At 29.4% G+C, this 27,114-nt stretch overlaps 1 protein-coding gene across 1 annotated transcript in view; it reads left to right on the plus strand.

Annotated features, from left to right (window-relative positions):
- Nucleotides 1-27,114, plus strand: part of lama1 (laminin, alpha 1) — a 153,434-nt gene that overhangs the window by 59,463 nt on the left and 66,857 nt on the right. The window contains 10 exon segments of the mRNA XM_073831219.1: nt 5,648-5,818; nt 8,662-8,774; nt 18,404-18,646; nt 19,845-20,024; nt 21,124-21,213; nt 21,429-21,546; nt 22,816-22,994; nt 23,113-23,218; nt 25,554-25,711; nt 25,943-26,083. Of these exon segments, the coding sequence (XP_073687320.1) occupies nt 5,648-5,818; nt 8,662-8,774; nt 18,404-18,646; nt 19,845-20,024; nt 21,124-21,213; nt 21,429-21,546; nt 22,816-22,994; nt 23,113-23,218; nt 25,554-25,711; nt 25,943-26,083 (1,499 nt within the window).

A 27,114-nucleotide genomic window follows, 5' to 3' on the forward strand; every position in this document is an offset into this window, starting at 1 on the left:
TTCCTAAATGATGTCACTGATTTGGGGAAAACCCCCCCACAAAATTACTAATTTTAAATATAAAAGGTAATTGTGGCCTGGATTTTTTTTTACCTTTTTAACAGTCTTGGACATGTGAACGATTAGTAAGAAGATTGGCTTTCATGCATTGTTAGTTTTGGCGCAGCATCCGATTTTCTTTTTTTCTCCCTGCAACAAAAAGCTTAGTTTTACATAGAGTTCTATGGAGTATAACGACATATTATAGTGTGCGTGTATGTATGTGTGTGTGAGCGTGTGTGAGTGTGTGAAAGTGTGTGAAAGTGTGAGAGAGACCTTTGTGCACCTTGATACCCTTGAGAAAATCTAAATAAGCACCTCAGCTCTCAGAACGACATGGAGTAAACAAAAATAAAGAAAGTATATTTATGTATTTGTTTACCATATAGTTCTGAGAGCTGAGGTGCTTTTTTTGATTTTCTGAGGTGTATCAAGGTGCACAGAGGTCTCTCTCACACTCACAGACACTCACACACACTCTCATACACTCGCACACACTTTCACACACTCACACACGCTCACACACACATACATACACGCACACTATAATATGTCGTTATACTCCATAGAACTCTATGTAAAACTAAGCTTTTTTTTGCAAAGGCCTATCTAAAGGGTTAATGGGGCCAACTGATAATCAACAGTACAATTTACAAATTTGACCCCTTCCCAACAGGGAAAACCACAAACAATCAAGAATTCAGCATTATATGGTGTCATGGCTTTGCAATCAAAAAATGTGGTTATAATGGAAGTCAATGGGGCAAAAACAGCCACAAACAATAAATGAGGGAGAAAAAATGAAAATCTGATGCTGCGCCAAAACTAACAATGCATGAAAGCCAATGTTCTCACTAATCTTTCACATGTCCAAGACTGTTAAAAAGGTAAAAAAAAATCCAGGCCACAATTACCTTTTATATTGAAAATGAGTAATTTTGTGTTTTTTTTTTCCCAAAATCAGTGACATCATTTAGGAATTTGGCAATTAAAGAGTTAAAATCCTGAATTTTTTTTAAACATTTAGTATTTTTGAGCAGGACTGAGATTGATTAATAGATTTATGCAAAGAAATTTGAAAAAAATATTTATCTGATACATTTTTACAGCAGTTTAAAGTAGTGGCTGTTTTCAGCCACGAAACATAACGAAAGGTTGTAAATTGAAACAATGCACAAGGGATATGCATTAAATTATATTATGTCAAGATATACCAAACTGGTGTTTGCAAATGAGCTGCAGGTAAAAAAGAAAAAAAAAATGTTAATTTAAAATGTAATGAAAAAAATACATTTTAAAATCAATCAAAAAAAAAAAAATGCTAAAAATTTTATTTTTAATTTAATTTATTTATTTTTTGTTTACCTGCATGTCATGTGACCCAATGAACATGCAAATGTGATAATTATTAAAACATTTATTTTAAAATCTCAGGGATATTTAAAGTAAATATATTATGTGAAATAAAATCACATCACTAAAAATCTGTGAATTTGTGCATTTTAATGTGTTTAAAAGACATTTGAAAGCTTTAAAATGTAATTCAGCTCTGTATATAATATAAAAATATATAATTTATATATTAAATATACTGTAATATACTTAAAAAATGGTTAGAAAATAGTTACTTTCCTAGTAAATTTCACAAATAATTACAGAGGGATAGCAAGTAACACATTGAAAAACACGCTCCATAAATCTTTAAAAAATGACTTTTTACAATGTAAAAGTATAAATGTACTGTAATATATTTAGTCTCAAAGCAGCTTCTGTAGCTCCAGACGTCTTTATCTGCTTCCCTCCTTCTGTAAGTGTTTTATCTCCAATCAGCCATTTATCTCTGAAGGCTTTTCACGCTGAATTGACTGAATCTCATTGTGAGGTTCTTATCAGCTCCACTTACATCTGATTACAGACTCTGTTCACATGCAAATTCAGCAGATCTTCTGGTCTGTCCTGGAGCTCCTTCATCCAGACGCTTTGATGAGCTCACAGTTGATCTCATCATCTGTGCATGCAGAACTTCACATGCTAGACTTATTCTAGTATCTGGAATTCATTTATTGGAGATTTTTATCCATGCATCCATGTTCAGAGATGTTTTTAGACATTTCAAAAAAAGAAAAGAAAAACCAAACTGTTGCTTTATTTGTTTGCTTGTTTTCCAAATCTGACTGAAAGCCACCCAGAAAGAGTGGTTTGGGTCTGAGACGTCAGTCATGATGAGCTGCTGTTGTGTAAACGCACAGTAAACTCTGACCCCTGCTTTCACACCAAATGAAGCCGTAAGCTCCTCTCAGATGCTGGAAAAAAAGCAGAGCAATTATCTTGTCGTCTTCTTCAGCTAAAACACGTCTCTCTAATGCTTACGGGTGAACCTGACCCCTGTGTGAAGACTTAATGCAGTCTGCACTGAAAAACACTGCTGTAGGATTTACTCTGAAACAGTTTTTCATTCAGAAATTGCTTGTGAATTTTACAAATATTGCAAGAGAAACTGCAAATAATGCATTGAATTAATTTGAAATAATTTATTTATTTTTTGCAATGTACTGCTTTAAATTGTTGTCTTTACAAAAAAATCTTTTAAAGTTTTCTGTTTAATTTAATTGCATTTTTGTTTTTGTTTTTCTGTGCAAAAAATAAATATCATACATTTTTCCCTAATTTTCAGAAGACACCCATTAAAATGTCATTCAGTGTATCTTGTCAGGCATATTTACAACAAAAATAAATTTATGACATATTAAAAGACAAATTACTTTCAGCCCAAATACTAACTAGTTATACTTTTTTTTTTATTCGCCACTATCCTAGATTTTGCCCATTTGTCAGTAAGAATTTTTTACTCATTTAAAACACAATCAAATTGAATGTTTTCCCTTATTCTTTTATATATTTTAAAATGTACAAGTCACATTGCAAAAAATGCATTTCTTAATTAGATTTTTGTCTTGTTTCCAGCCAAAATATCTACAAATTCTTAAATCAAGAAGGATTTTCTAGACCAGCAAAACCTATTGTCTTGTTTTTTAATTTTGACCTAAGTCAAAATTAAGTGTGTTTTTGCTTGAAACAAGCAAAATAATCTGCCAATGGGGTAAGAAAAATAATCTTGTTTTGAGCAAAAACTCACTTAATTTCGACTTGTTTTTTCTGAAAACAAGAAAATAATTTTTACTTCTTTATTTAAGAATTTGTAGATATTTTGGCTAGAAACAAAAAATCTAAGTACGAAAAGCATTTTTTGCAGTGTGCAGAATAAGATTTTTTTCATAAAAATTGTTACACTGAATAACAATGTAACATTACTTCAACAAAATTGTGACATTTTGTAACATTGAAACCTTAGACACTTTACTTACATTAAATGTGCTTTTTAATGCAAACCACTTTTGTAAATTTCTTTTGAGGTTGACGTTTAAGCATCTTTGATTCAGTAGTGTTATAAGCATCAAATTTATTTCCTTTAAAACTCAATTTAGACACATTTAGCTGTATGAAGATGTTTAGATGTTTATAAGCTCTTGGCGTTCTGTCATAGCAGCTGACAGATGTGTTTGTTTGAAAGTGTTTTTCTCATTGATTGAGTCTGAAATGTGATTCGAGGGTTTCTCAGAGCGTCTGTGACATGCAAACGCAGCCAGATGTGCCGCTGCAGTCGCATAATGACTTCAGTCATCAGACTGTCTTTATCTGCTGAGCGTTTGAAGTTTGTGTGTGTGCTCCGCACCACTGGAGTCCATTCAAACCTCAAACTCCCCCGAGAGACAGACCTCAGAGTCTCAAACTCGTCTGCTGCTTCAGTGTTGCTCAAGAGCAATAGCCAACAATTCATTGTATGGGTTAAAATTATTTACTTTTCTTTTATGCCAAAAATCATTAGGATATTAAGATCATGTTCCATGCAAATATTTTGTACATTTCTGTAAATATATTAGACTTAATGTTTGATTAGTAATGTGCATTGCTAAGGAATTCATTTGCACAACATTAAAGGTGATTTTCTCAATATTTCGATTTTTTTGCACCCTCAAATTTTAGATTTTCAAATAGTTGTATCTCAGCAAAATATTGTCGTATCCTAACAAACCAGACATCAACGGTAATCTTATTTATTCAGCTTTTGATGAGTAAAAAAAAATGACCCTTATGACTGGTTTTGTGGTCCTGAATTGGTTTGTTTTATTTTAAATGTTCCATTTTCATTTAAAAGTAAACGTTTTAGTCATTTTTAGTAAATTTTTATTAGTAATTGTATTCAAAATATAAATGAGATACTGTTGTATTAGTAGTAGTGGTAGTTTTTTAATATATATTTTTGATTAGTATTTATTTGTATATTTTTAAATTTAAATTTTAGTTGTAAGTTTTTCATTTTTATTACTTTTTTCAATGTCAGTAAGGTTTTAATTTGTACTAAAACCTTGTAGTTTTTTTTGTATATCAAATTAGACTAAATTAAATACTATTATATTTTAAGATATACTTCGGAATTGTTTTTGTTTTGTATTTCCAATTTTTGTTTTAATTTTAGTCAAAGTTTTAGTAATTTTTTTGTGTTTTGCCATTTTTATTATAATTTTAAATTTTTTTATTGTTTTTGACATTTTATTATTTTTTATTATTTTTATTTTTTATTATTTGTTACTGTGTATTTGACATTTTTATTATTTAAAAAAAATATGTCTATATAGTTATTATTAATTTTTATTTAAATTTTAGTTATTCTAGTACTTCAACTAAACAAAATAAGTATTTTTGTATTTCCAATTTTTGTTTTAATTTTAGTGAAAGTTTTGGTAATTTTGTTGTGTTTTTTGACATTTTTATTTTTTATTTTTTTATTGTATTTTTATTATTTAAAAAAAATATGTCTATATAGTTATTATTCATTTTTATTTAAAAAAATTAGTTATTCTAGTACTTCAACTTAAACTAAACAAAAAAATATATTTTTGTATTTCTAATTTTTGTTTTAATTTTAGTAAAAGTTTTGGTAATTTTGTTGTGTTTTTGACATTTTTTTATTTTATTTTTTATTAATATTTATTTATTGTGTTTTTGACATTTTTTATATTTTAAAAAAATATGTCTATATAGTTATTATTAGTTTTTATTTAAATTTTAGTTATTTTAGTACTTGAACTTTGAAATATTGCATGTCCAAGTAACAACAAGTAACAACGTTACTTTAGTGATCAGATGCATGATTTTCACTTGCTGGCCAATAAAGAGCATTTAAACAAAACTCCAGCCCTACTTTTGCTAGTTTATCGTGGTTCAGAGCTCTAAATCACACTTTGACCTCATGACTTGCTGGAGGGAAGATCTTCTTCATCTTCACGGTTGCCTCTCATTGAGCTCTTTGCTGTCAGTAACGATCGCTCAGCGCTGGATGATGCTTATCTCCTCGCACCAAAGGCCAGCTTTGGTCAATTGTCCAAGACGTAGTTATTTGTGTCATGAATAGCGGCAGACAGACATGTGGGCGGATGGATGGGGTGGATGAGGGTTGCTCTTCAAAGAGAAAATGCAGTTCAGAGCAAATGCCTCTTCAATGCACTGATTTAGCATTTGTTGAACAGTTCTTCATCTGTCATTCCAGGTCTGTTTCCTGCTATCCTGAACCTCGCCAGCAATGCCGAAATCAGCACGAATGCCACCTGTGGCGACCCGGTTCCGGAGATGTACTGTAAACTGGTGGAGCACGTTCCTGGAAGACGAATCCGTAACCCTCAGTGTCGAATCTGTGATGCAAATGGACAGAATCCCAAAGGTAATGAGATTTGTCCCGAAACATTGGCTTTAAAGGAGTAGTTCACTTCCGGAACCAAAATTTTAAAGATAATGTGCTCCCCTTGTCATCCAAGATCCATGTCTTTCTTTCTTCAGTCATAAAAAATTAAGTTTTTTAATAGGGATGCACCAAATGTCCGGTAACCAAAATAAATGATAGCGAATAATACTGTTACGCTATCACTAATGCAGAAAACATGTGGTCAGTGTGGAAGCGTTTAAAACTGTCCGAGAAAGATGTAAAAATCATTCCAATTATCGACAGCGAGAGACTGTTTAGAAGCGCATCGCATGTCTTCATGAGAAGAGAAAGGTTACTGTATGATGACTGAAATCATCCATTAGTCAATCAACTCCAGAACGTTCTGTTGTCTAATACACCAGACACCAATTGTGTTTATTCTGACAGCAGCTCCTTAGCCAGGGTTCAAAGACCAAAGATGACAATCATTCACAAATCTGCTGCTAAAGCAAAAACTAGGACTGAGCTCTTCTTGCGGGTTTACCACTAAATAAAAGTCAACATTCATAAAAGTTAGTGTTGTCATTTTACTGATTTTCGTTCAAATAAAATACAAAAGTAAGACAAAAATAATGCTAACAATCATTCCAACAGCTCTATTAATACATTTATTCTAACATTGTCCTTTGCTCAGCAAGGCTGCATTTATTTGTACATTAAAACACATGCCTGATTCAAGAAGGGGGTTTAAAAAATGGCCAAAGAATATTATTTTACTAACTTATTAATTTTAAGTTAAATTGTGGTTTGTTGGTAGACTGTAATGTCTACTAGAATGTTGAAAAAGTTCAGTTTTAAGTAAATATTTTTAAGTAGTTGTTTTGTAATTGATTTTTTCTTTGAAAAGCAAGACAAAACTGTAAAAAGCAAATATTGGCTATTTGATTTATGCAATGGTGAAAAAAAACTGTCAAAATACATGGTGGAAAAACACGAAAAACCGTGTTTGGTAATCGACCTTTGGCCCAGTGTGTAATTTTGTTTTGGCTTCAGCTTCAGCCAATAATTTTCATTTCAGTGCATCCCTAGTTTTTTCGAGAAAAACATTTCAGGATTTCTCTCCATATAGTGGACTTCTATGGTGCCCAGAGTTTGAACTTCCAAAATGCAGTTTAAATGCAGCTTCAAACGACTCTAAACGACCGATTATTTTCTTTAAAACAATTTATATACTTTTTAACCTCAAATGTTCGTCTTGTCTTGCTCTGTCTGAACTTCAAAGGGCTCTAAACTATCCCAGCCAAGAAAGAAGGGTCTATTCTAGCAAAACGATCAGTTAATTATTTTTTTAATTACAGTTTATATACTTTTTAACCTCAAACGCTCATTTTGTCTTGCTCTGAACTCTAGTTTTTTTCTGGTTCAAGACAGTTAGGGTATGTCTAAAAACTCCCATCTCATTTTCTCCTCCAACTTCAAAATCATCCTACATCGCTGCAGAAGTACCGACCCAGTGTTTACAAAGTGAACGTGCAAAGAAGATCAAACGGCCTTTACAAAAAAAATAAAGGTAAAGCAGTGTTGTAGGACGATTTTGAAGTTAGAAAAAATGAGATAGGAGTTTTTACACATACCCTAACTGTCTTGAACCAGAAAAAACTGGGTTCAGGCAGAGCAACTAACTAGCTAACTACTAACTAAAATAACTAAAGTATTAAAACACTGTAATAGTATTGATCAAACTATAATAGTATCTCATTTAGTTTAAGTTGATCCACTAAAATTACCAAAAAAAATCAATAAATAAAAATAACCCCACAAATTTACACACAAATGACTTCATCTGAAATTAAAATTAAAATGGAAAATAAAAAACTAATAATAATAATTAAACAACAGTATATCAATTAGTTTAAGTTGATGTACTAAAATAACTGAAAATAAAAATGTAACAAAATTGATTAAAAAGTATATAGACATATTTTGAATAATACTAATTCTATTATACTAAATACTAATAAAAAATGAAGTAAAAATAACTAAAAACTGAGTTCAGGCAGAGCAAGACAAGACGAGTGTTTGAGCTTAAAAAGTATATGTGACCCTGGAGCACAAAACCAGTCTTAAGTCGCTGGGGTATATTTGTAGCAATAGCCAAAAATACATTGCATGGGTCAAAATTTTAGATTTTTCTTTTATGTCAAAAATCATTAGGAAATTAAGTAAAGATCATGTCTATGAAGATTTTTTGTAAAATTCCTATTGTAAATATATCAAAATGTCATTTTTGATTAGTAATATGCATTGTTAAGAACCTAATTTGGACAACTTTAAAGGTGATTTTCTCAGTATTTTGATTTTTTGCACCCTCAGATTCCTAATTTTCAAATAGATGTATCTCGGCCAAATATTGTCCTATCCTAACAAACCATACATCAACAGAAAGCTTATTTATTGAGCTTTCAAATGAGGTATGCATCTCAGTTTTGTAAAATTTAACCTTATGACTGGTTTTGTGGTCCAGGGTCACATATAAATTGTAATATAACAAAAAAAACTGATAGTTTCGCTAGATAAGACCTTTCTTCCTCAGCTGGGGTCATTTAGAGTCTTTTGAAGCTGCATTTAAACTGCATTTTGGAAGTTCAAACTCAGGGCACCATAGAAGTCCACTATATGGAGACATATAGAAAAACAATTTCTTTACGACTGAAGAAAAAAAGTCATGAACATCTTGGATGACAAGGGGGTGAGTACATTGTCTGTTAATTTTGGTTCTGGAAGTGAACATCTCCTTTAAACTTCAATAAGGTCACATTAGTTAATGCATTAACTAACAATAAGCAATCCTGTTCAAACAGAGCAACATCCCATTACTAACGCCATCGACGGCACCAACCAATGGTGGCAGAGCCCGAGCATCAAGAACGGCCGTCAGTTCCACTGGGTCACCATCACTCTGGACTTACGACAGGTACGACTCGTTACTGCTAGAGTGTAAATAACTGAAGAATAAATACATAAATGAAGAATAAGAAAGGTGCTTCCCAGTTTGCATACTTGTCCATTATTCAGTTTCAGACTTGAGGTTAGACTTAAAGTGAAGTTGGTTTAATCTCAGCGGAGGGCCGTTTCCCAGTGAGATGAAGCTGGTTTTATGTTCCCCTCCTCCTCCTCTGTGATTGTGGATCAGCCATTCTGTGGCAGCGTTAAGATGAATGCTGTGCTAATTGCACACTAGCTGCTTGTTTCCTGTGTGTCTGAATGGAGGAGCGGTGAGGAGGTGTTCAGGAGCGTTTAGAGCCCCTCAGGGGCCGCCGAACACAAGTGTGTTTGTCTAGAGAGGTCGAGAGACACACTAATCCCAAAACTAGAAACAATCCACCACATTCCAGCACTGATAATATGCACAACTATTCCACATCAACACACACTCAAACACACACACACACACAAAATATATTCATGGAACATGATCTTTACTTAATATCCTAATAATTTTTGACAATTTTGACAAATACAATGTATTTTTTTGGCTATTTCTACTTAAGACTGGTTTCGTGCTCCAGGCTCACAAATATAAAACCCTTAAACGTTCTACTAAAATAACAAAATTAAAAAAAATAAAAAATAAATAATGAAATGTAAAAAATATATATTTTGAAGAAATGCACTAAAATGCATGAAACAGGAAAATAACCTAAAAGTGGTAAATAAAAGAAAAATGACTGTATAGACAAATTGCATAAAGCAACTAAAACTAATACATAGAAAATGCTTAATAAAAATGACAAAACTTACTAAAACCTACTAAAATGATTGAAACTTTAGCCCAAATAAAAATTAAAACAGAAAAAATAAAATCTAATTCAAAATATTTCTTATATTAATAGTATCATAATATAATATAATAAAGTTTTATTTTAGTTAAAGCTTTAGTATTTGTATTGTTTTTTAATATTTTTTAGTCTCTTTAGTTTTTATTCAATTTTATTTAAATTTGTGATATTTTAGTACATCAAGTTGGAGTTAGAGTTATATATATATATATATGTTTTAATTTATTTCAAAGAATGATTTTTTTTTAATTCATTTTCACATTAGTTTTACTTGACTTATTAACTAACTTATAAAAAAGCTTTTTGGACATGATAAAAATACATTTAATCATTGAATCTAATGATTCTGCTATATTTAACTAAATTTAAAGCTGTATTACACATTTATTTTTGATGCATTTTGTGTATGTATGTATATTTTATTTCAAGTAATTTTTTTTAATTAATTTAATTTTCACTTTAGTTTTAGTTAACTACAATAGTACTGCTACAAACTTATAAAAAAGTTTTTTGAAGATGATAAAAATGCATTTAGTCATTGAATCAAATGGTTACAGATTTTCGTACTATCATATTTCAATATCTAAGGTCTCAAAAACATGTGCAACAGTGTTAGCAAGAAGCTTGGTGAGACCATCTGAAACCACAGAAATCACAAATAAACGTTTAAGCGTCTGAAGTTGAGCGTTCCCGTAAATAATCCGGCGGCGTGGCAGCGATTCTGTAGTTTGCGGTTCTGACCACAGGCCTGTTTTCATGCTGTAGTCTGGAGTGAGGATGAGTCAGGCCTTTGTCTGCGTTCACTGAGGGCCGCAGGGGGGAAGGGAGACACACATAAAGCAGAAACGACCCCGACGGGGCCTCAGGCCATCAGTGCAGGATTACACATGCTAATGGGCCCCTACACACACACACACACACACACACACCTGGAGGGGACGGGTGGGCCGCTGGAGCTCAGGTGAGGTTAATAGCTTTACAGCAACCACAAGAAGCTTTGAGTCACGCTTTAATGCCTGAGGTGAAAAGAAAGATGCACAAGCACATTTTACAATTAAAACATTTGACAGAGTAGTTTAATCTGTTTGAAATGCTAAAACAGAAGATGCGGTTTCACAGAATTTATTTAAAATTATATTTATTCGGTCATTTCTGGCCTCTAACGTCACTGAGAAACATTGCAGAAATTACGGTTTTCTGAATGCCGTTCTTGTCTGTCATTGGTCAGTTAAACAGATAGTCCCGCCCCAAACTCACATCATTGGTTTAGACAGAAGTTTGCATTTTTGTGTTTGTAACAGGTTTCGTACAAGGTGCGTATAGTTCTTGAAGTACTTGACTTTTTAGAATTTAAAGCCTGGAAAACCCTTGAAAATGGCAACATTCCTGAAGAGCTATTTTATAAAATGTTTGCAATATTTAAACGCAATGTATCTGTGAAATAAGTGTTTAATTTTATGCCTTTTTTCACACAAAATTCACTCACTTCAAAAAACATCATAGCTTTTTCTGCTTACTTCAGTTAAAGTCATGAAAGTAGCGAGCTAAGCCAGTAGTAGTACTGACAGTGTCTTGTAAACATGGCTGAAGATGCAAAAAGAGGAACAGATGAACCCAATCAATTAAGTGAGTCATTTACACTGGAACTGCTCAGATTGATTCAAACTCTTGACTTTGATCATTTTTTCAAGCGATTCACTAGGAAAAAAAACAGATTAATTTGGTGAAACTGAGCTTTTCAAAACTCTGAATTAGTTAAACGGATCATTTGATCATTTGATTCTGTGGTGCTCCTTAATATTCATTCGGTGTTCCTACATTTTTTTTTTATGCTCCTAACGTCTTGAAGTTGGGAACACCAGTGCTACCAAGTAAAAAAGTTCATTTCGAGGCCTGGATGGGGATTTCAGAGTGGGTTTGCGAGTCATTTTGATTTCGATCAGAACTTCACGTATCATTTTATTAGTATATTTTTATTTAGCTATTAATCTTTTTATAGAATTTAAAGATAAGACATTGTTAAGTGAGATCTCAGATTGAAGTCCTTGAAAATCTAAAAAGTAGTGCTTGAAAAGTCATTGAAAGTATTTAGTTTTACAGTTTCTGTATGATCCCTGTTGTAATAAATCAATTTGCAAAGGTCAGGGTTCGGACCTATTTACGTTTGTCTGACACGCTACACAAAGCAAACGTCAGCGGTCTGTTTGACGGCGATAGTCGTAGAGTAATGTCCTCTAGGACCCGTCCAGCAAACACTGTTTACGATTCAGAGATCCGGAGGATTCTTCACAGGTGTGTGTGTGTGTGTGTGTGTGTGTGTGTGTGTGTGTGTGTGTGTGTGTGTGAGGACCAACACAGCTGTTGAAGGTCCTCCAGAGGTGTTTGGACAGCAGACGGCGTGTGTTTAGTGCTCCGCTCATGCTGTCTGGGGGGCCGCCGGAGATAACGGGCCCCAAATGGCTCTTTGACTTGTGTTTGTTTGGTCAGGTTGTGTTAACGGGATGATGAGACAGACATTTCCTCTGATGCTCTTGAACGTGTGAATCTGGTGGGATTTCATTTAGAAAAAAGATCAAATAACAAAGAAGGAAAAGGCCAAAAAAATACACAATGATTTGTTTTATCTAAATGTTATTCGGTCTGTTTCTGTTTGAAACGGCCTTGAGTTTGTCCACATGACACAATGTGACAAAGTTTTCCGGAACTGATGTCAAAACAATGATTATTTTGTCTAATTGGAAGTTTAAACTCTTGATAAGGCTTAAAATTTGCCTTCAATGTGAGAATCAGATTATCTTTGAATAAAATTGACTTTTTTTGCAGCCAAATGTGTTTTTTTAAACTTTTTGTTGTCTTAGCTTAGTTCTCTTTCCTTTCCTTTACAGTTTCTCCAATGTTTTTCTCAGTTAAATATTTACTTGATGTAGCAGGGTTATAATAATTGACTAAAATTAAGCATTAAAAGACTAAGTAACATTAAAAGCGTTTTACTTACAATAAATGTTAACTGGAATAATCTAATATGTAAAAGTAAAAAAAAAGTTATTTTTAAATTTAAATTTAAATAAGTTAACTAAAATATTAATTGCTAAAATAATAAAAATGGCAAAAACACTAAAACAAAATTATTACAATTTTAGCCTAAATGAAAATGGAAAATAAAAAATATAATGATTTGAAATATTACAAAAAACTATAATAGTGTAAAAAATGTCAAAAAAAAAAAAGCTTTAGTAAAACATAGTAAATAGTAAAAATGACAAAACCCCAACAAAATTACTAAAACTTAATGAAAATAAAAAAATGAAAACTAATTCCAAATATTAATAGAAACTATTTAAAAAAACAAAAATATATAATATAAAAAAATATATTTAAAAATTAAAATTTTAATGAATTTAACTTAAATATTAATTGCTAAAATAGTAAAAAATGACAGACACTAAAACAAAATTATTTAAATTTTAGCTAAAATGGAAAAAAAAATCAACTAATTTAAAATATTACAAAAAACTCCAATAGTGTAAAAAAAAATCTAGTAAAAATGACAAAACCACAACAAGATTACAAAAACTAAATGAAAATAGAAAAATTAAAACTAATCCCAAATATTAATAGAAACTATTTAAAAAATGTAAATATATAATATTTAAAATAAAAAAGATTTTAAAATTTAAATTTAAATAATTTAACTAAATTATTTATTACTAAAATAATAAAAATGGCAAAAACACTAAAACAAAATTATTAAAATTTTAGCTAAAATGAAAATGGAAAATAAAAAATATAATGATTTGAAATATAACCAAAAAACTATAATAGTGTAAAAAAAAAAAAAAAGCTTTAGTAAAACATAGTAAATAGTAAAAATGACAAAACCACAACAAAATTACTAAAACTAAATGAAAAAAAAAGAAAACTAATTCCAAATATTAATAGAAACTATTTAAAAAACAAAAATATATGATATAAAAAATATATTTAAAAATTACAATTTAAATGAATTTAACTTAAATATTAATTGGTAAATTGTAAAAAAAAAAAATGACAGACCCTAAAACAAAATTATTTAAATTTTAGCTAAAATGGAAAAACAAAATCAACTAATTTAAAATATTACAAAAAACTCCAATAGTGTAAAAAAAATCTAGTAAAAATGACAAAACCACAACAAGATTACGAAAACTAAATGAAAATAGAAAAATTAAAACTAATCCCAAATATTAATAGAAACTATTTAAAAAATTTAAATATATAATATTTAAAATAAAAAATATTTTAAAATTTAAATTTAAATAATTTAACTAAATTATTTATTACTAAAATAATAAAAATGGCAAAAACACTAAAACAAAATTATTAAAATTTTAGCTAAAATGAAAATGGAAAATAAAAAATATAATGATTTGAAATATAACCAAAAAACTATAATAGTGTAAAAAATGTAAAAAAAAAAAAAAAAAGCTTTAGTAAAACATAGTAAATAGTAAAAATGACAAAACCACAACAAAATTACTAAAACTAAATGAAAAAAAAAGAAAACTAATTCCAAATATTAATAGAAACTATTTAAAAAACAAAAATATATGATATAAAAAATATATTTAAAAATTACAATTTAAATGAACTTAACTTAAATATTAATTGGTAAATTGTAAAAAAAAAAAAAATGACAGACACTAAAACAAAATTATTTAAATTTTAGCTAAAATGGAAAAACAAAATCAATTAATTTAAAATATTACAAAAAACTCCAATAGTGTAAAAAAAATCTAGTAAAAATGACAAAACCACAACAAGATTACGAAAACTAAATGAAAATAGAAAAATTAAAACTAATCCCAAATATTAATAGAAACTATTTAAAAAAATTAAATATATAATATTTAAAATAAAGATTTTAAAATTTAAATTTAAATAATTTAACTAAATTATAAAAATAAAAAAAATAATGATTTGAAGTATTACAAAAAAACTATAATAGTGTTTGAATGACACTGAAAGTCATATTTTTCTCATTTGTGACCCTGGACCACAAAGCCAGTCATAAGTGTCAACTTTTTTAGAATTGAGATTTATATATCATTCTATATCATTTATATTTCATATATGGGACAATATACAAAGATACAACTATTTGAAAATCTGAAATCTAAGGGTGTAAAAAATCTACATTTTGAGAAAATCACCTTTAAAGTTGTCCAAATGAACTTCTTAGCCATGCATATTACTAATCAAAAAATAATTTTTGATATATTTATGGTAGAAAACTTACAAAATATCTTCATGGACAATTATCTTTACTTAATACCCTAACGATAATTAGGAAAATGTATAATTTTGACCCATACCAAACTAACATTAATCAAGAAGCCAACATAGAGATCTACTTCAGCCCTCATTAAAATCCAGCAGTTGTTGTTGTTTTATCTAGCAACCATCCCATAATTCCCGAAAGTCGTGTAACCTGTGATTATCACAGATATATGAAAGCATATGTTCAGCACGAATGTTGCTGTGATCTTCAGCCTGTAATCCATCATTTCCCTTCATTTCCATTCATCGGTGTCTTCACTCACTTTTCACTGAGAGGATTCCAGAAATCTCATGAACGCAGATGAGGACAAACACTGTCATTACATTCAGATGAGAGGAGAGATGTGTGTTCTCATCTGTGCATTGCTGCTAAGCATCCAGTAAACACATAAACACAGACAGAGTCAGATCAGACCACCACAATAGACCATCTTTATTTTTATATATCATTTGTATATTTTTATATATGAATACAATAACAAAATATGCACTTTTTTATTAAATCCAGTTTAAAATAACTAAAACTGAAATAAAAATGTAAAAAAACTTTTGTAAATTTTGTAAAAATGATAAAACCACAATAAAATTACTAAAACTAAATGAAAAAATGAAACCTAATCCCAAATATTAAAAATATTAATATAATATAAAAATGATATAAAAAGAACAAAATCACTAAAACTTGAAAACTCATGAAAACTGAAATTGTCATTAAAATAGAACATATAAAAAATTAAAAGTAATCCAAAACTATTAAAAAAATTATAGAGAAAAAACTAAATTACTAAAATTTTAACTAATTGCTAAGAACTTAATTTTGACAATTTTAAGGGCGATTTTCTCAATATTTAGATTTTTTGCACCCTTTTTTCAATGAAAATATAAAATATAAAAACTTAAAACTAATCCAAAATATTAACATAAGCAATTTTTAAAAAATGATAGAAAAAAAATAAATTATTAACATTTTAACTGAAATTGTAATGAAAATGGAAAATATAAAAAATGTAAAACTAATCCAAAATATTAACAGAAATTATTTGTAAAAAATTATAGAAAAAAAGCTAAACTACTAAAATTTTAACTAAAATTGTCATGAAAATATAAAATATAAAAAATGAAAATAAATCCAAAATATTAACACAAACTATAATAAAATACAATTAAAATGGAAATAAAAATGTAAAAAAACTTAAAAAGTAAAAATGACAAAACCACAACAAAATTACTAAAACTAAATACAAATAGAATTAAGACTAATCCCAAATATTAATAGAAACTATTTAAAAATAAATAAATAAAAAATGATATAAAAAGAACAAAATCACTAAAACTTAAACTGAAATTATCATTAAAATTAAAATATAAAAAAATAAAAATTATATATTTACATACTACTCATATTTAGAATTTATTTTCATGTTTTCAGTTTTCATTTCAATTTTAGTTTAATTTGTAGTCATTTTTTAATGTGTATTTGTCATATTTATTCATTGTTTTATTTCAGTTAGTTGGCAATATTTATAAGTTTTTATATACAAAATATCAGCATGCAAGTATTTTATTTTTTTATATTTTATAAATGTTTTTTAATTAAATGTGCACATTCTTATATATTTATTATATATACAGTATTTTAAATTATAATTTAAAAAATTATATTTTAATATTTATATTTTATTCATATTTTATTAGCTTTATTTCAACAGAAATGTTTTTCAGTCATTTTAGTTCAGTATATGTGTGTTCAGAGACGTAGGTCATGCAGAGCTCAGGAGTTGGTGAGCTTTACGGGAACCTTGCTTTGTGAAGTATATCAGACCCAGGGTTTGACTAAAGGGATTGAGTGAGAATTGAGTTAAAAGAAGCACACCCTCGTCTGAAACACATGTGATGAGCGCAGGAGAAACCAGAAGCAGATGCTGCATGAGCTCAGGGCTTCCCATCATCAGATCAGCTGAGTTTCTCCTTCAGAACGTCTGTCAGAACATGTTTGGTCTGACAGCGAGAGATAGATGATATTTCAGAGTCATTGCTCAGACTGAGGGTCATTAGAAGGTAAATAGTCTAAATGTTCAGCTAAATCTGAGACCACAGGAAGAGGAAGTCATGAGTGTCCTTCAGCCCAAAGGAACACTGAGATACTGTTATAGTTTTATTATTTTCAGTTTAATTTTAAGTTGAAGTAATTTTGTTGTTTGTTTTGGTCATTTTTATTTATTTTTAATATATTTAGATTAGTTTTTTGTATTTTCCATTTTCATGCCAATGATTTTTTTAAATAGTTTTTGTTAATATTTTGGATTCATTTTCATTATTTACATTTTCTATTTTCATGACAATTTCAGTTAAAGTTTCAGTGATTTTGTTCTTTTTGTATCTTTTTTTTAATAGTTTCTGTTAATACTTTAGTTTTCATTTTTTATATTTTCCGTTTTCATGACAATTTCAGTTAAAATTCAGTTTTTTTCTATCATTGTTTTAATAGTTTCTGTTAATATTTGAGATTCGTAATATTTTGGATTGTTTTTTTTGATAATTTTTCTTTTTTATGACAATTTCAGTTAAAGTCTTAGTCATTTTGTTCTTTTTTAATGTCATTTTTATTTATTTATTTTTTAAATGGTTTCTATTAATGTTTTGAATTAGTTTAGCTTTTTATATTTTCCATTTTCATGACAATTTTAGTTGAAGTTTTAGTATTTTGTTCTTTTTATATCATTTGTATTTATTTATTTTCTAATAGTTTCTGTTAATATTTTGCATTAGTTTTCATTTTTTATATTTTCCATTTTCATGACAATTTCAGTTAAAGTTTTAGTAATTTTGTTATTTTTATACAATTTTTATTTGTTCATTTTTTAATGGTTTCCGTTAATATTTTGGATTCATTTATTTTTTATATTTTCCATTTTCATGACCGTTTCGGTTAAATAACAAACAATTTCAGATTTATATATATATTTTTTGTAGTTTCTGTTGATATTTTGGATTCATTTTCATATTTTAAATTTTCATGACAATTTCAGTTAAAATTTTAGTCATTTTGTTATTTTTCTATAAAATGTAAAATAGTTATATTAATATTTTGGATTAGTTTTCATTTTTTGTAATTTCCATTTTGATGACAATTTCAGATTTTATGAGTTTTCAAGTTTTAGTGATTTTGTTGTTTTTATATAATTATTATTTATTTTTTAAAATAGTGTCTATTAATATTTGGGATTCGTTTTAATTTTTCTATTTCCATTTAGTTTTAGTAATTTTGCTGTGGTTTTGTAATTTTTACTAAATTTACATTTTTATTTCAGTTTTAGTTATGTTAAACTGTATTTAATAAAAAAAAGTGCTTATTTAGTTTCAGTTCATTTTAATTTTATTTTCAGCAATGAACATGTTTTTATGATTTTAGTTTTCATCAAACGTTGCTCTGCTGTTGGTCCTGCAGATCTTCCAGGTGGCTTACATCATCATCAAAGCGGCGAACTCCCCGCGACCCGGAAACTGGATTCTGGAGCGTTCTCTGGACGGAGTGAACTTCGAGCCGTGGCAGTACTACGCCATCAGCGACACCGAGTGTCTGACCCGATACAACATCACGCCCCGCCTCGGGCCGCCCACATACAAGAGAGACGACGAGGTCATCTGTACGTCCTACTACTCACGCCTGGTGCCGCTCGAACACGGAGAGGTGAGCAGTGCATCATGGGGTCACTGTATCATTGATGCTTTTTTTTTGTTTTCATTTAAAAAAAATTTAAAGTTTCGGTAGTTTTGTATTTTTTTAGAAATGTTTTAGTAGATTTTCCGGTATTATTTGATTTTATTTTAAAAATTGTATTAATTTCTTATCAATAATTGTATAAAGCTTCTTTGAAATTTTTTTAGTTTTTAGTTTAGCATTTTAATGATTTCTTTTTTATATTTTATTATTTATTTATTTTAATTTCTTTTCAATAATTTTATAAAGTTTCTATGAGAATTTTTATAAGTAAGTTTATTTTTGCATTTTAGTGATTTTGTTGCATTTTTGCATTTTACTTTTTCATTATTAAATTTTATTTTAATTTCTTATGAATAATTCTATATAGTTTCTATGAAACATTTTAGTGATTTTGTTGTATTTTGTTTTTTAGTTTTTACTATTTCATTTTATTTTAATTTCTTATCAATAATTTCATATCGTTTTTATGAAAATATTTTAGTAGTTTTTATTTTTGCATTTTGGTGATTTTTTTTTTTTTACTTTTTTATTATTTCATTTTATTTAAATTTCTTATCAATAATTCTATATAGTTACTATGCAAATTTTAAGCTTTTATTTTTGCATTTGAGTGATTTTGTTGTATTTTTTTATTATTATTTTATTTTATTTTATAATCCATAATTGTATATGTTTCTGTGAGAATTAATTTGTTTTTATTTTTGCATTTTAATAATTTTGTTGTATTTTTATCTTTTACTTTTTTATTATTTCATTTTATTTTAATTGCTTATCAATAATTCTATTTAGTTTCTATGAAAATTAAGTAGTTTTTATTTTTGCATTTGAGTGATTTTGTTGTATTTTTGTTTTTTACTTTTTTATTATTTAATTTCTTTTTAAGTAACATTTTTTTTTTTTAATAGCTCAGTAATAGCCCTGGGTCACACTTGGTGTTTTTACATTGCGTCACTGCTTAGATAATATCATTTGTATCATTTTTGTATCATGTCAGAATGCTGAGAAGAGTTTGTATCATTTATTGGCTGATTTGTCAGTGGATGCAGTGTCACAGTCTGAAACAAATGTATTACATCTAGAGATTATTAAGATCATTCTGGACAGCTGAATAAACAATAATAAAGAAGACTTATGTGAAACCCTTTGCTTATTTGCCTGTCCTCAGATCCACACGTCTCTCATAAACGGCCGTCCCAGCGCAGACGATCTGACCCCAGAGCTGCTGGAGTTCACCTCGGCTCGATTCATCCGTCTGCGTCTGCAGAGAGTTCGAACGCTCAACGCCGACCTCATGACCCTCAGCTACCGCGACCCCAAAGATGTGGACCCCATCGTCACCAGACGGGTACGGAGCGCCTCTGACGCCTGCTTTTTCTTCCTCTTTAACCTCATTTTACACTTGAAGAGTTTATTTGCAAAAGAAGAAAATCAGTTCCAGCATTTCCTGGGAATTGAACCCATGACCTTGCTGTTGCTAGTGCCATGTTCTTCTGTTTGAGTTACAGAAATGAATTTATAAATCATATACATTTTAAATATTCATTTTAAATATTTGAATATATATAACATGATTTTTTAAAAGGTACTTTGTGATATAAGTTGTAAATACTAATATTAAATATATAATTGTATATAATTAAATTCATATAAATAAATTATAAATAATTTGAAAGATTATACATTTATTTATAAATTATATACATATTAAATATATTTGTTTTAAATGTTTGGTTATATATAACATGATTTCTAAAAGGTACTTCATGGTATGTTTTAAATAATAATATTAAATATTTTTATATAACTAAATTTATATAAATTAATTATAAATAATTTAAAAGACTATACATTTATTTATAAAGTATATACATATTAAAAATTTGTTTAAAATGTTTGATTATATATAAAATGATTTAAATATTAATATTAAATATTTTTCTATAATTAAATGTATATAAATTAATTATAAATAATTAAAAAGATTATACATTTATTTATTTATTTATTTATTTTTATTTATAAATGACTTTTTAAATATTTGATATATTTTTATATAATTACATTTATATGAATGAATTATAAATAATTGAAAAGATTTATTTATTCATAAATTATATACATTTGAAATACTCACATTACACAATAAATATTCATATAATGTGATTTTTAAAAGCTAGCCGTTTAAAGTCGCTTTGGATAAGAGCGTCTGCTAAATGACTAAATGTAAATGTCTTCAAGACATAATTCAAAGAGTTTTAAATATTCATTTTAAATATTATTTTATAATAATTATATACATAGATTATTAATAAATTACAAGTTTTTCAATTACATACATTTTAAATACTAAATATTTTTAAATATTCATATGACATGGTTTTTAACAGAAACTTTGGTCTTGTGGTTGAAGTGATGGACTAACTCTGTCCTGCTCTGTTTTTCAGTATTATTACTCCATCAAGGACATCTCAGTGGGCGGGATGTGTATCTGTTATGGCCACGCCCAGAGCTGCCCCTGGGACCCTGTTACCAAGGTAACTGAAGCTGTCAATCAAATGTGAACTTAAGCCCCGCCTCTCTGTAGTCACAATACTTGTGCTTGCAAATGCCTGTAAAAATGCCCATGACCTAAATAAAGTGATATTAGTGTTATTTTAAACATAAAATACAAGACATTAGATTAAATAAACACTATGTATGAGTGAGTGTGTGAATGTGTCTCATTTCCTCTTCTCTTTTGTCTCCACAGAAGCTGCAGTGTGTGTGTGAGCACAATACTTGTGGCGAGAGCTGTAATGAGTGTTGCCCTGGATACCATCAGGAGCCGTGGCAACCTGGAACGCTCTCCGACGGAAACACATGCGAGAGTGAGATACAAAATAACACTTAGTTCAAAACAACACAAACAAATGTAACGCTACAAACAAGTATCTTTGTATTTAAAAATTAAATTAAAAATTAAATAAATAGTATTTAATAAATGAATTATTTACAAAAAAGAAAAATTCATTGTTTTTTTAATGTATTTTAGATAATGCTCATCAAGGCTGCATTTATTTGATCAAAAATTTTATATTGTGAAATATTATTATGATGCAAAACAAGTTTTGTCTATTTTAATACACATTAAAAATCTAATTTATTTCTGCGACCAAAGCTGAACTTTTAGTGTTATTACTCCATGTTGAAAATTCTTTGATAAATAAAAAGATAAAAAGAACAGCATTTATTTTAAATAGAAAGATTTTCTAACAATATACACTACTGTTCAAAAGTTTGGGGTCAGTAAATTTTTATATGTTGTTTTTTTTTTTTAAATCAATACTGGGATGTGTTATTTTAATCAAAAGTGATGGCAGAGACTTATATTGTTAGTAAAGATTTATATCTTGACTAAATGCAGTCCTTTTTAACTTGTTATTCATCAAAGCATCCTGAAAAAAAGAATCACAGGTTCTTAAAAAATATAAAGTTTCAGCATTGATAACTCTAATAATAAATCAGTATATTAGAATGATTTTTGAAGGATCATGTGACACTGAAGACTGATGAAAATTCAGCTTTGTATCACAGGAATAAATTATATTTTAAAATATATTAAAATAAAAAAAAACATTATTTTACATTGTAATAGCATTTTGCAGTATTATTGTTTTTTTCTGTATTTTTGATCAAATAAATGCAGTCTTGATGAGCACAAGAGACTTCTTTAAAAAACATTACAAATTTTGCTGATCCCAAACTTTTGAGCGGCAGTGTACATATTTATTAAAAATAAAGGACATTATTTAATCAAAGCAAATTAATTATTAAATAAATAAATAAATTATATTTACATATTTAAATATAAAGATAACATATACTTTTAATATTCATCTAAACATATATTTTATCTTTTTATTTAAATATGTAAATATCATATGTATTGTACATTTGTTAAAGACAACAACTCCCATGATTCCACACTCAAATCACGGCATCATCAAACCACGCCTTTGTTTCTTGTTTGTTTTGAATATGCGCCCTCTAGTGGCGAAAACTTACATATTGTGCATTTAACCATAAAAACAAACAAATTTCCATCTATAACCAATCACGACCCTCCTGATCTCTGTGTTTTCTCTCTCGTCCATCAGAATGTAACTGTCACAATAAGGCTGATGATTGTTACTACAACCAGACGGTGGCGGATCTGCGGCTGAGCATGAACACACACGGTCAGTTTGTAGGAGGAGGAGTGTGTGTGAACTGCTCTCAGAACACAGCGGGAGTGAACTGCCAAACCTGTGCGGACGGATACTACAGACCACACCAGGTGTGTGAGAGAAGACTTATTCTGAAGCTCCTGCTTCTTAGAAATCTCACATGTGTCTCCTCTAGAGCTGCAAAAGAGTTTTCTAACATCTTCATGATGTGTGTGTTTGGTGTTTCAGGTGTCTCCGTACGCTGATAACCCGTGTGTTGAGTGTCAGTGTGACGCCAGAGGTTCTGCGAGTCTGGTGTGCATCAGAGACGACAATCACGCAAACCCTGACGCAGGTGGACTATTGCTTCATATGTTTATGTATCTCTGAATGCCGATTTTAAAGGAGAAGTTCACTTCCAGAACTCACCCCCTTGTCATCCAAGATGTTCATGCCTTTCTTTCTTCAGTCGTAACGTAATTGTTTTTGGAGGCAAACATTCCAGGATTTCTCTCCATATAGTGGACTTCTATGGTGCTCCGAGTTTGAACTTCCAAAATGCAGTTAAATGCATTATACTATAAATACTTTTTGATCTCAAATGCACATCTTGTCTAGCTCTGCCTGAACTCTGTGTATTCCAGTTCAAGACAGTTAGGGTAGGTTGAAAAACTCCCATCTCATTTTCTCCTCCAACTTCAAAATCATCCTACATCGCTGCAGAAGTACTGACCCAGTGTTTACAAAGAGAACGTGCAAAGAAAATCAAACGCCCTTAACAAAAAATGGTAAAACAGACGATTTTGAAGATGGAGGAGAAAATGAGATGAGAGTTTTTCGACATACCCTAACTGTCTTGAGTGCTCAGAGTTCGCTCAGAGCTAGACAAGACCAGCCTTTGAGGTTAAAAAGTGTATAAATAATATTTCTTTAAGAAAATGACCGTTCGTTTCACTAGATAAGACCTTTATTCCTCGTCTGGGATCGTTTAGAGCCCTTTGAAGCTGCATTTAAACTGCATTTTGGAAGATCAAACTCGGAGCACCATAGAAGTCCACTAGATGGAGAGAAATCCTGAAATGCTTGCCTCCAAAAACAATTTCTTTACGACTGAAGAAAGAAAGATATGAACATCTTGGATAACGAGGGACTGAGTAAATTATCTGTACATTTTTGTTCTGGAAGTGAACTTTTCCTGAAAACTAGCCTATTATTTACTCACCCTCCAGGTTTTCTAGGTGTATATGAGTTCATTCTTTCAGACAAAGCCTGAGGCTTTTGGTGTAAATAGGCTTTTCCATTTGCCAAAAATACAACTTTTTATATTAAAAACAAACAAGCAAGCCCTGCCCAGATTTAAAAAGTAACGCAAAAGTAACCTAATGCATTACGTTCCATAAAAAGTAACTAAGTAACGTAATTAGTTACTTTTTTAGGGAGTAACTCAATATTGTAACGCATTGCTTTTAAAAGTAACTTTCCCCAACACTGATTAGAAAACATATTTTTTAAAGCCGTTTTCTCAAAATGAGTTTTTCTAAGACACAGATTCATAAATCTCCACTTCAGTAGCACTTACACACACCAAACTTTACATTTCTGTTCCTATCTATATTCTATATTTACTACATATTTAAATATAAAGATAAAATATACTTTTATTATTCATCTATACATATATTTTTTTTTTTTAATTTTTAAATATCATATGTATGGTGTATTTGTTAAAGACAACTCCTCCCATGATTCCACACTCAAATCACGGCATCATCAAACCACGCCTTTGTTTCTTGTTTGTTTAGAATATGCGCCCTCTAGTGGCGAAAACTTACATATTGTGCATTTAACCATAAAAACAAACATATTTCCATCTATAACTGATCATGACCGTCCTGATCTCTGTGTTTTCTCTCTCGTCCATCAGAATGTAACTGTCACAATAAGGGTATGTCAATTTAAAAAGTAACGTAAAAGTAACGAAACGCATTACTTTCCATAAAAAGTAACTAAGTAACATAATTAGTTACTTTTTTAGGGAGTAACTCAACATTGTAACGCATTACTTTTAAAAGTAACTTTCCCCAATGCTGATTACAATACATATTTTTAAAAGCCGTTTTCTCAAAAATGAGTTTTTCTAAGACACAGATTCATAAATCTCCACTTCAGTAGCACTTATACACACCAAACTTTACATTTGTATTCCTGTCTAAATTCTGAAGGTTTTTAACAGAGGGATTTGTTCATTTAGAATTTGCTTGATTTTATACATTCCCCAAAAATGGTAAAAATATATTGTTTTCTACCTGTATTTTCAGAATTATGGAGTGACAAAATGAGATCCAAAATCCCCTCTGTAAAAACATTTGACTCTAATATGTCAAAAAAATTAAACAAGAATTTTGAAACTGACTTCATCCGGTGTTTAGATTTTTGTACTAGAAATGTATGCAAATTAGCGCATATTTCATTAAATAATGCTCATTTGCATATTTAAACCTAACATTTTAGAAATCTTGTAATAGAAAAAACGTTTGCAATTATCAAAGTCATCAATCAAGCGAGTAAGTAAGATGATAACTATTAGTTAATTAGTTAATTATTCTTTTACCCTATTTACCTGCAGTGTCTCGCCTTAAGGCCTGTTTGAGCTGAGCGTGTTTTGAGCTGTTGTTGCATGTGTTTTCCAGGTCTATCCGCAGGTCAGTGTTTGTGTAAGGAGGGATTTGCAGGCGAGAAGTGCGACCGCTGTGCGTTCGGATTCAGAGATTTCCCACAATGCACTCGCTGCGAGTGTAACCTGGCCGGAAGCCTCAACGTCGACCCCTGCAGCGAGTGTGTGTGCAAGGTGTGAACCTTTATGTGTCATACACACATAATCATTTCCCTCACAGCTCTGAGCTGTTTTTTCCTTCATATTCTCACAAGACTGATGGATTGTATATCAGAAACATTTATTTTTGTCTAAAGGTTCAATAAACTGTTATCCCAGATAGTGAGATTATTCTGAGTGTGATTTGATGTGTCAGGCTGTACAGTGTTGTAACTCTCCTCTTTGTCTGTCTCTGTCTCTCCGCAGGTGAATGTGATGGGCTCTAACTGTGATCTGTGTAAGCAGGGTTTCTTTAACCTGCAGGACAGTAATCCCGAGGGCTGCACTGAGTGCTTCTGTTTCGGAGTGTCAGATGTGTGTGAGAGCTCCACCTGGTTCACCAGCGCCGTAGGTTTCAACATATTTACACAGAGAACAAGTTCATTAAAAATCTTAACTATAATAGCGTCCATGTCAGCAGATGATGATGTTTTGTTTATTATAAGAGCTTCAGTGTTGTCGCCTTGTCGCATTAAATTGTCAGTGCATTTTTATACTTTCTTTTTTTTTAAAGAAATTAATACTTTTATTCACCATGGATGTGTTAAATTCATCAAAAGTGATGGCAAAGACTTATATTGTTAGTAAAGATGACTAAATGCTGTTCTCTTTAACTTGTTATTCATCAAAGAATCACAGGCTCCAAAGAAACACGACTATTTCCAACATTGATAATTCTGCTAAATCAGTATATTAGAATGATTTCTGAAAAATTATATGACACTTAAGACTGGAGTAACAGCTGATGGAAATTCAGCTTTGCATCACAGGAATAAATTATATTTTAAAATATGTTAAAATAAAAACCATTATATTACATTGTAATAACATTTTGCAATATTACAGTTTTTTTTCTATATTTTTGATTAAATAAATGCAGTCTTGATGAGCATAAGAGACTTCTTAAATTTTTTTTTACAAATCTTACCGAGCAGTGTACATATTTATTAAAAATAAAGAACATTGTTTAATTAAAGCAAATTAATTACTGATTTATTCATCAATTACATTGTTGATTAATTTATTAAATAAAATAAATGGATATTATATTTACATATTTTAATATAAAGATAAAATATACTTTTATTATTCATTTATACATATATTTTATCTTTAAATAAAATTTAAAACTATGTAAACATGTTCAAAAAATGAATACAAATTGCAAAAACCACAAAAGTTAAGTGAAACAAAATATAATTATTACATATATTTTAAAAATATTAATGAAAACTAAAGACATCATTTATAAAAAAAAATAATAATAAAAATGATAAACTCAAATTGCAATTCAAAATAAGTTTTTTATTTTAATACACTTTAAAATATAATTTATTTCTGTGATGCAAAGCTGAATTTTCAGCATCATTACTGCAGTA

Source organism: Garra rufa, chromosome 24, assembly GCF_049309525.1.
Source record: "Garra rufa chromosome 24, GarRuf1.0, whole genome shotgun sequence".
NCBI lineage: Eukaryota > Metazoa > Chordata > Actinopteri > Cypriniformes > Cyprinidae > Garra > Garra rufa.